We start from the raw sequence: 11,267 nt of genomic DNA on the forward strand, positions 1-11,267 counted from the left end.
AGTATACGAAAGCAATGAAGAAAGCACATTAGATAAATTAGTTAACAGACAACACATATATAAAGAACTGTTTCGGGTTTAAAATTGATTGGAGAATTGAGACAGATTTAATTTAATATGATTAGATTAAATAATCAAAATAAATTTTTCAAATTTTTTTTGGTGCAAAACAACTTTTTCATCACACCCGTACTTTTAATGTGCTATTGCACGCAGGCGGAGCGTGAGTTATAGAAAAATCGTTCTCCCAAGGGAATAATGAAATTTCTTGTACCATACTTAACTTTTTTTTTACATCTATTTACATATTTTTTACATTGCGTTGCGCAAAAACATTGTGTGTAACTCGGGGAGTATGAATATTACAAACTCGAGTCTTTAAATCGCTCCGGCAAGCCGTCGCGATTTAACTTACTCTCGTTAGTAATATTCAACTTCCTCCCCTTGTTGCACAATGTACTATTTACTACGTTTTTTTGCAAACATCTCATAGTTAAGACAATTCTAGCAACTCCAAACATTAGTTCTTATGATCACCTCCTGTGTTCATCATATCAGGTCCATCATCATCAATATTGCATTGAGGCTCGGTTTGACGACCAGTCTGACCTGCTAAGCCGCGATCCTGGGTTCGAATCCCGGTGAGGGCATTTATTTGTGTGATGAGCACAGATATTTGTTCCTGACTCATGAATGTTTTCTATCCCCCTTCTCCATAAACGTACTCTAAAGTTCAAGCCGATACAGTTCGTCTGCCCCTTTCCGATGTATTAGTGAGATAGAAAAGGACAAACGAACTTTTGTCCTATAACGAGTAAAGGGCGCTTAACCCGCCCGACTCAAAGAAATTCCAATTAAAAAAAAAAAAAAAAACGAACTTTACCGGCTTGATAACTTTAGAGTACGTTTATGTCGTTTATGAATAAGTGGGTAAGTATAAGTATTTGTATATTAGAGGTACATATATCGATCGCTGTCTGTGTACCCACAACGCAAACCTTCTTGAGTTTACCGTTGAACTCAGTCAATCGGTTGTAAATAGAAAAAAAACCAAATGTTTTTTTTTCAGAATTGTGAAAAAAAACATGAAAAAAAACCGAGCACCTTGGTTTTTTTTCTAATTATGGTTTTTTTTCAGATGAACAAATAATACGACAATAACGGTTTTTCGTGAGTTGTAACGTGTTTCAATAACAATAACGTAAATTTTAATTCAATTAACATTCAGTATACAACCGTTTATTGGGGAATCCCCGATGCTGCGTATAGCGTGGAGAGGCGGTGGTGTTGCCAACAGTAAAAAGTGATAACTACCAACTACAGATTTCGTAAATGTTACTTTTATAAGACTAGAAATTAAAGTTATTTAATTAAATTCGTTTAATAGTTAACATTAAGTCTAAAAAACCGTATAAAAGTATTAACTACTTTCAAATTTTGAGATTTCGTACTTTAGAAAAAAAAACATACTCCAGAAAAAAAACTGTTTTTTTTCACGGTTTTTTTTTTCATGTTTTTTTTCAAGCCAGAAAAAAAACCGTTTTTTTACAACCCTCGTCAATCTGTGTAAGAATGTCCTATAGTGACTTATGATAAGTTTCATAACTCACCGTCTAACAATTCTTCGATGGCAGTCCGCACGCCGCGGTCGAATGCGCGCGCATCCGCCGCCGTCTGGAACGTGAGCCCGAATCGTTTCTCCTCTGTGACCCAGTGGTGGAACGTTGGCATCACCTTGTTGTATTGGAAATCCTTCTTTATCGTGCATTCTAGTACCACCTGGAATTAACATACGCGTTCAACATCTAGCAGGCAATTATGGTCGCGCGATAAATGATAAAACATCTGGCCGTCCCTATCGCACTTACTAATAGTGCGATAGGGACGGCCTGATATTTTATCGTCTATCGCGCGACCATGCTACCCGTGCTGGTCGTTAAATCGTACATAAAAATGCCTGTATTCCCCAAGACGTGTAAATCCAATCCAAACATACCGATTTCCTTTATGTAAGATTATTATTCCCTTCACTAAAATCAAGTGTTTTTTTAGACCATGTTTAAAAAAATCATAAAACAAAATAGTACATTACTACACAGGCCGGGACAAAAGGGGTTGGCGGCCGAAGACATAGAGGATAGGTCTGAGGCGGGCAACCCCATTTCCCGCCGAGGTAAGTATAGTGCTTTTCTCAAACATGGTATGAAATAAATACTGAAAATAAATAAAAAAAAGCAAAAACAGTTGTAACAAAACGCACACAAAAATCAAATATTGCTTAGGCCTTGTACCAGTTGCAGTCGACACGTCTGTAAAGCCCCTTATAGTTTTTTAAATGGCCAAATACCTAGATGTTATGTCACGAATATCAGTGACTGGAAATTAAAAAAGAGGGCTTTGCCGGCCTAGTCCTGCAATGTTTGTATGAAATTCCATTATCGACCTCTTGTCCTAGCCGCACCTGAAACGTCATACTTCGCGGCCAATTATAAGGCACATAACTTCAATATTTCATACTATGTTTGTGAAAATATTTATTATTTTCAAAATATGGCTCTTACGAATAGATATAAAAGATTGAAGAACCGATAGCCGTTGGACTTATTTATAATTCTATCTGTAGTGCAAATTTAGGACTTTCAACTCAAAAGTCTCAAAATGACAAAATTCGATGAAAACCGTATGGAGCCCCTTGATAATGTTATTTTACAATTTATATTGTCAGCCAAATTAAGTTTTTTTTTTAAATTTATTTCATGACCATGGATACAAGTCCTTCAGTCGCATTCTTAGAGTTAACAAACTTAACAATTACAAAACAAATATAACTGTGACTATGAAATACATGAAAATTAAACAGTTTCTAAAGTATTTAAAATGAATTTGAACACAGGGTTAAAATAAACTGGATTAGATAATAAATCCTGAACGCGGCGGGGAACGCTTAACGAATTTTCTTCTGCAATGTCACTAAAGCCAAATTAAGTAAATAATAGTGTTACCATGTTGTCGCTGATCCGTTTTCCGTGTATGAAGAAATCGTGTGTAGGTGCGTTTGCGGACGAAGATGACGTGTCGCCATTACTGTCGCCCCCTGCAACAAAACTACATTTCACACCACTTCGGAAAGGGGCTTTTCTTCCCTGGTAGGAGGGAGCAAGGTGGCACTTTTCATTCCTGCACAGGAGGGAGAAGGGTGATACTTTTCTGTTCTAGCGCATTATTTTCTTTTTTTTTTTTTTGCATAAAATTATATTTTCTCCTCACTAGCTCAGAAACACGTGTTTTGTCCTTTAATACCAGCGGGTAAAAACGCATTTTATCCACTAGTGGGTAAAGTAATTTGACCTTGAATAAAGTCAAATTAACTGCTTTAAAATTGATAAAAGTAGGTGAATATAGTAATTAAGATGATTTACCACCTGTGGAACTACTGGAAGCAGTAATAATGGCATTTTTTTGCGTTGTAGTTTCCTCGCTATAGTGAGGGGAAAAGTTTTGTGTTACACTCGGGTGCAAATGTATTTTACTTCTCGTGTGTTAAAAAACTCGCAAGTTCAGGATTCTATTCTCGAACCACTCGCTTCGCTCGTGGTTCAACTATAGAATCCTTTCACTTGCTCATTTTTCAATTCCACACTCGGCGTTAAAATACAACTTTGCCCCCTTGTATAACAAATAACTATTTCACAAGACTTACAAGGGCGTATGTACCTACATTGAATTCTGAACGAAACAAATGATTTTTATTATTTTTAGCCTTTAGATTATTAGTAGCCTCCACCGACTTCATCACACATCACTAGCGTCCATGAGTATGAGTATGAGTACCTGCGCGCTGCTGCTTCCCGACCATGACGTCGGCTAGGCCCCTGCCGCCAGGCGCGACCCACCACTGCCTTCACACCTCACTTTCACCAATGAGTATGAATATGAGTATGAGTACCTGAGCGCCGCCGCTTCCCGACCATAACGTCGGCTAGGCCCCTGCCGCCAAGCGCGACCCACCACTGCCTTCACACCTCACTTTCACCAATGAGTATGAATATGAGTATGAGTACCTGCGTGCTGCCGCTTCCCGACCATGACGTCGGCTAGGCCCCTGCCGCCAAGCGCGACCCACCACTGCCTTCACACCTCACTTTCACCAATGAGTATGAATATGAGTATGAGTACCTGCGCGCTGCCGCTTCCCGACCATGACGTCGGCACAGTATAATAAAGAGTACTATCGTACAGTATGGCCACTCCCGCTCCCCGCTGAAAGCGCCGCCCACCCCCTCTCGGTTACCTCACAGTTACCGCCTGTCAAAAACGCGAACAGTCAACCTGTCATATCTCACTTATACAAGCATGGTACGCGTTCACCTACACGAGCTTAGAGTGTGTGCTAGGACCGCGCCTTTTTCATATATTTGATCGCCAGTGTCCGAGATGTGACGTCGGCTAGGCCCCCGCCGCCGAGCGCGACTCAGCCGCCGGTGCCCTCGTCGCGACACACATGAGTATGAGTATGAATATGAGTATGAGTACCTGCGCGCTGCCGCTTCCCGACCATGACGTCGGCTAGGCCCCCGCCGCCGAGCGCGACCCAGCCGCCGGTGCCCTCGTCGCGACACACATGAGTATGAGTATGAATATGAGTATGAGTACCTGCGCGCTGCCGCTTCCCGACCATGACGTCGGCTAGGCCCCCGCCGCCGAGCGCGACCCAGCCGCCGGTGCCCTCGTCGCGACACACATGAGTATGAGTATGAATATGAGTATGAGTACCTGCGCGCTGCCGCTTCCCGACCATGACGTCGGCTAGGCCCCTGCCGCCAAGCGCGACCCACCACTGCCTTCACACCTCACTTTCACCAGTGAGTATGAATATGAGTATGAGAACCTGCGTGCTGCCGCTTCCCGACCATGGCGTCAGCCAGGCCCCCGCCGCCGAGCGCGACTCAGCCGCCGGTGCCCTCGTCGCGACACACATGAGTATGAGTATGAATATGAGTATGAGTACCTGCGCGCTGCCGCTTCCCGACCATGACGTCGGCCAGGCCCCCGCCGCCGAGCGCGACCCAGCCGCCGGTGCCCTCGTCGCGACACACATGAGTATGAGTATGAATATGAGTATGAGTACCTGCGCGCTGCCGCTTCCCGACCATGACGTCGGCCAGGCCCCCGCCGCCGAGCGCGACCCAGCCGCCGGTGCCCTCGTCGCGACACACATGAGTATGAGTATGAATATGAGTATGAGTACCTGCGCGCTGCCGCTTCCCGACCATGACGTCGGCCAGGCCCCCGCCGCCGAGCGCGACCCAGCCGCCAGTGCCCTCGTCGCGACACACATGAGTATGAGTATGAATATGAGTATGAGTACCTGCGCGCTGCCGCTTCCCGACCATGACGTCGGCCAGGCCCCCGCCGCCGGTGCCCTCGTCGCGACACACATGAGTATGAGTATGAATATGAGTATGAGTACCTGCGCGCTGCCGCTTCCCGACCATGACGTCGGCCAGGCCCCCGCCGCCGAGCGCGACCCAGCCGCCGGTGCCCTCGTCGCGACACATCACTTGCGCCCGCACACGCACCACGCAGACACTGAAAAGGATGGTTGTATAGTGTAAAGGCGGCTTAAGTTGTGCGTGTGACGCTGACTTAACAACCATACTATGAAAGTATGAATAAAAAGACCAACGGTAGTCTATACCTAGTCAAACAATGAGGAGGCACACTCAAAGGCTATGACAGATGGCGCCACCTTATTAGTCCATGGCACAGTGCACTTGCATTGCACGGATAAAGAATTTCATAAGTGAGAGCGAGAAGATGATATGTTTTTTCTCTCTCATATATGAATGACAGTGACATGCCCAGACGCACAGGCGCCGCCTGGCGGGATAAAATGTCAGTGTGCCTCCTCATTGAAGTTCATAGAAGTGTCCTGAGTCGACGCTGCATAGGGTGCATGCATGCTCGCCCGCCCCGCTGATCGCTCCGCTCCGAGCGTACACACAGCCACAGTATAATAAAGAGTACTATCGTATACGATAGACAGTATGGCCACTCCCGCTCCCCGCTGAAAGTGTCGTCAACCCCCTCTCGGTTACCCCATAGTTATTGCCTGTCAAAACGCGAACAGGCGACCTGCCATGTCTCACTCATACAAGCGTACGCGTTCACCTACAAGAGCTTAGACTGTGTGCTAGGAACGTGCCTCTTTCATATATTTGATGAGTGATGTTTCGAACATTCAAGCTAGGAACATATTACGCGGACGTCCGCCGCGACCGCGGACGCGGATCTAGACAATTAATATACACTTAACCGTGCAAACTATCGGTCGTCGGTCGTGGACGTGGCCTTGAGCGCACGGACGTCCGATCGAAATCTGGCTCGCTGGATGTTTTGGTCAGCCGAAGCCACGTCCCGAAGACCGTGCACAATGATCGGTCGCGGTCGCGCGACCGCGGACGTCCGCGTAGTATGTTCCTAGCTTCATGCATTCACATAACCAAAGAGGATCGAGTATTATAGAGAGTTACTGTCGAAGTAAAATGTGTAATCACAGTGCACATACTGCCATCTCTTGACACAGGCTTAAAACTTTTGAACCTCAGTTTTGACAATTTGGCCCATATTCTTAGCTTGATATGTTTTAAAATGTCAAATATCAATATTAGCGCCATCTAGCTGAGCGTACCCCAAAGGTGTAATGCCATCTAGGCCACCGTACCTACCTTTTTCTGTATGGTACTGAGGTACGTTTTTTTCTTAGACTTTATCTGTCTATACGGAGTTACATATGTCTTTGACATAACAAATGAACACACAATTTACAAAATGACTTAAATACCGTTCAAGACTTGGTGAATGAATGAATCATTCGCGTTGATGAGTTGATGAATGACATTCCTCGTATGGTGTTGATGACATCATTGAGGCAGGAAATAATTTGTTTTGTAATAAATGGAGACAAATTTGACTGGCTTGTATGATGGATTATGATATTTATGATGGTGGCGACAAAATAGTTATTTTTCTTGCCAGGTCGAAACTTCAAGGGGTTATATGTACCTACTGAAAAACGTCGTACGAATCGTGCGAAAAGGAAGTTCGTAACTCGTGTCGATTCGGCACTCCCTTGAGTTGCATTTTAGTTTTAATTTATCGTCACTCGTTTCAAATTTCCTCTTTTCCGCACTTGTATCGTAATGTACCTACTATTGTTTTACAAGGGGGCAAAGTTGTTGCTTAACTGCACAATGCCAATATTGATACCCAAGCAAGCGAAAGATTCCAAACTGAAACACTAACTTTTTCACCACACCAAAGCGAGGACAGTAATTGTATAACATCAAACTAAATAAAATCCATCAATGTATTAACATTTATGATTCAAAAACAAAATCAACATTTAAACATCAATTCTACCAACCAGCTTTGGGCGTCAATTTAAAAGTTTGAAATTACTTTGCCCTCTTGTGGATAAAATGTAACTTTCTCATTAGTTTTCAGAGTATCAAGAGAGCCTTTATCAGTTGGTGTGGTGAAATAGGATATTACGATACAAGTGTGGAAAAGAGGAAATTAGAAACGTGTGGCGATAATTTAAAACACGACCAACTGGAGTGTTTTAAATCGACCGAAGTTACAAATTCCATTTTGCACGTGTATCATACAACATTTTTCAGTGCATATGAAGCCCTTTGAAGTTTCGACCTGACTAGAAATGTACTACTTGAACTAGTGCCGGAAAAAACCATGTGCTGAAAAATATTATTTACTTATAACACTTACAGCAAGCTGCACATGCCAAAGAGTGACACTATAGGATATAGAGAAACCATATACGACTTAAAATTTTGGTTAATTCAATTATCTTTAATTCAATTAACCAAAATATTTCTCTTTATAACCTAAATTTAATCCAATTACTTTGTTTGCTTAGTCTTTAAATCACCCCATTTTTATTTACCTATAAAAAACCTATTTTTTTTTTTCTTTATTGTGCATGCCGCCATCATCACCACTAAACTTACTTCCCCTTGGAGCCCCCTTGACAACAGTCAGGCTTTAAATAAACCTTCCTCCTTATCTGTCCATTAAAAAAATTAACAATCAAATTCCATATTTAAAAATATTTTAAGCGGGTTACTCACGTATTGAGTCTCACGGGAGTTTTATAGTTAAAATCAAATTCCAATAGGTAGTTTTAAAGATCTAAGTATACATTTTGTCCCTATGACAGACAGACAGTGAGAAACTACTTCATTTTTAACCCCGACGCAAAAACGAAGGGGTGTTATAAGTTTGACGTGTCTGTCTGTCTGTCTGTTTGTCTGTCTGTCTGTGTGTGTGTCTGTCTGTGGCATCGTAGCTCCCAAACAGATGAACCGATTTAGATTTAGTTTTTTTGTCTGAAAGCCGAGTTAGTCGGGAGTGTTCTTAGCCATGTTTCATGAAAATCGGTCTACTATGTCGCAGTCAGGGGTTTTTTCAAAATTTTAATTTTGTGGTTAGGTTATACAGTATAAAATGTGAGTGAAGTAATTCATACTGTGCAAGCAGAAGCAAACTACAGATTTACATAAAGAATTCTGGGACATGACGGCACAATCTTCATATCGCTGTGAACATCGGGACATCAAGCTTTATTAAAAGCCTGTAACAGCAAACCCAAATTATTTAGAATCTCTTTATAATTAAGGCAAAACAAAACCAGCACTGTGACAGCTTCTCTGTTTTAACTAAGCATAAGACTGTTTTGCAATGCCCTTTCAGGATGCCATGTCACTCTACATGCACTAGAATAAGCGATGCCTACACCAATTTTCACATGCCTAACGCTGAATATATTAAGGCTCTCTATCTTCATTTGTAGCATCTTATGTACCATATATATTCTTGCGAATAAATGCTATCTAATCTATATTAATGTAATGTATAACAAATCTGCATGGACCATGGTTCGCAATAAACACTGTAAAAAAGCAAATTCTTGTTCTACATCCCTTTTGTCACGCTTTTGCACTTAAGATATTGTACTTTTACTATTATACCCGCCTTGTGACTTTCAAGCTATTACCCGAATTATTGAACATATTTATTGCTCGTCTCCTTTATTTATCATAGCGTAACAAACATACTTTCTAAGGTAACTCAGCTTAACCTAAGATACCACTTTGGTAACATTTAACATCATTTTATTTTAAATATAACTGTATTGTCAATAGTTAGTTAAAAAAACTTCTAAAATGTAGCCTGAACTGTAGTTCTTTTGATATTAGGCGATTATCACAACAAGCCAAAATTACCTAATCTATGCTATAAAATTTATGTTTTAAAAAAAAATAACAAGATGGTATGGTATTTTTGACATAGTCTGTCAGCCAGTTATTAACAGTGCAAGTTGTTTTTAACCGACTTCAAAAAAGGAGGAGGTTCTCAATTCGACTGAATGTTTTTTTTTTTTATTATTTTTTTGTATGTATGTTACTCGATATCTCCGAGAATCGTGGACCGATTTTAAAAATTTTTTTTTTGATCGAACCGGTATAACCCCGAGATGGTCCCATTGGCACCAAGTCAGGGTCTGATGATGGGATCCTGGAGAAATCGAGGGAACTCTTCAAATGTTATAGGCTTATGTAATGTTTTTAGTCTATTTTTCAATGGTACACCAGTATTTACGTCTGATGGTAATAATTTTATGTGGCTGAGCTGATGATGGAAGGTCAACTCCTCAATGGTTAGGAGTTTAAGGATAATTCTTTCACTACTGTACATGTATTCGAACTGATACATATAATATCACTAGGAACCACTAAAAATCAACTGAGCTGATGATGGAAGGTCTACTCCTCAATGGTTAGGAGTTAAAGGATAATTCTTTCACTACTGTACATGTATTCGGACTGATACATATAATATCACTAGGAACCACTAAAAATCAACAAATAAATAAACTTTTTAACAAAAAATAAAACCGCCTTCAAAAATAAGCGCGTTACAAAACACGGAGAAACTAAAAAGCCAAAAATAATAAACCTTTCAATTCAGATTTCTTATCGTATTGCAATAAGCTAAACATCCAAATTATAAACAAATCAATTATTTTTGGAGTCGGTACCAGCCTGTGTATGGTTGGGTGGGGCAAACAGGCAATAGCAAGGCGACGAACAGGTCTGGTACCGACTACAAAAATAATTGATTTGTTTATAATTTGGATGTTTAGCTTATTGCAATACGATAAGAAATCTGAATTGAAAGGTTTATTATTTTTGGCTTTTTAGTTTCTCCGTGTTTTGTAACGCGCTTATTTTTGAAGGCGGTTTTATTTTTTGTTAATTAGAAGCTTAGCTTAAATTAAACAAAAGCAAATTCATTTAATAATTATTATAATTTAATCCAACTGACAAAGGCTGATCTGATATTAACACAATCAAGCTTCAAATCTTTAACATGAATAGACAATGACGTAAAATTAGTCCTTCATTGTCCTGAACCGTGCATCATAAAAAACCTATTGTTTAATTTTTTTTAATTAAGCCAGACCCGCGCTCGACTAACAATCCAACATTTTTTTCGCGGAATAATCGCAATCGGATTCATCCAACGTACTGAATCAACGTGCGGTGTGATAATTTCATTGAGGAAATAGCTCGCAAGCTAGCTCCAAATGACCCCGAAAGGAGAACTTGTATTGTGAATGAATGAGTATCATTGATTATACTTATACAGTACACACAGGGTGACCTAAGGGCGTCGGTCGGGCTTGCATGAACCTAGCTTAAAAGACTTCATACTGCTTAACTGAGATATATAGCTCAATCGTAAGCTTCACAGAAGGTTAAGCTCTTTAGAAAACACCACAAATCCTTTTACACGTCCCGTGAGCTATGGAAAATGGCCGGGGTAAGGCCCTCCCTACCAGACAGGGCGCAGCATATATCACAAAAACTGAGTTACGCGGACACCACTTACTTTTCAGATGCCTCGGTCATGATTCGACACGTCGAATATCCTAATTTCTACTCGCCACTTCACAGATTTCACCATTTTTATGACATAAATACATCAGATTCACTTGCGAATCGTTCTTATTTCGGCCCTTTGTTGGGCCTCAGTACGCTTGCGTCAAGAAAACAGTCCCGGTTATTCAATGAAAGCGTGGCGACCGCGCGACAGGTGGCGTAGTTATCGCGCACGGGCGCCGATTGCAGCTATCTCATTGGCGGATTGCGCCTCTTCTTCGATTTAAGCCAATCACAGCAGAG

At 41.3% G+C, this 11,267-nt stretch overlaps 1 protein-coding gene across 3 annotated transcripts in view; it reads right to left on the reverse strand.

The window, feature by feature from the left end:
* Positions 1-11,173, reverse strand: part of LOC125237017 (sprouty-related, EVH1 domain-containing protein 2) — a 37,180-nt gene extending 26,007 nt beyond the window's left edge. Inside the window, exons 1-4 of one of the 3 annotated variants that reach the window (XM_048143936.1) lie at positions 10,975-11,173; positions 5,471-5,589; positions 3,003-3,094; positions 1,611-1,779 (exon numbers count right to left, since the gene is read on the reverse strand). In XM_048143936.1, coding sequence (XP_047999893.1) covers positions 1,611-1,779; positions 3,003-3,094; positions 5,471-5,589; positions 10,975-10,994 — 400 coding nt within the window. In that variant the 5' untranslated portion in view covers positions 10,995-11,173. Of the gene's footprint in view, positions 1-1,610; positions 1,780-3,002; positions 3,095-4,176; positions 4,205-5,470; positions 5,590-10,974 lie in introns of those variants that run through there. The other 2 variants (XM_048143935.1, XM_048143937.1) reach the window with 2 other exon arrangements.
* Positions 11,174-11,267: the final 94 nt, after the last annotated feature.

Source organism: Leguminivora glycinivorella, chromosome 20 (assembly GCF_023078275.1).
Source record: "Leguminivora glycinivorella isolate SPB_JAAS2020 chromosome 20, LegGlyc_1.1, whole genome shotgun sequence".
In the NCBI taxonomy this organism is placed as follows: domain Eukaryota; kingdom Metazoa; phylum Arthropoda; class Insecta; order Lepidoptera; family Tortricidae; genus Leguminivora; species Leguminivora glycinivorella.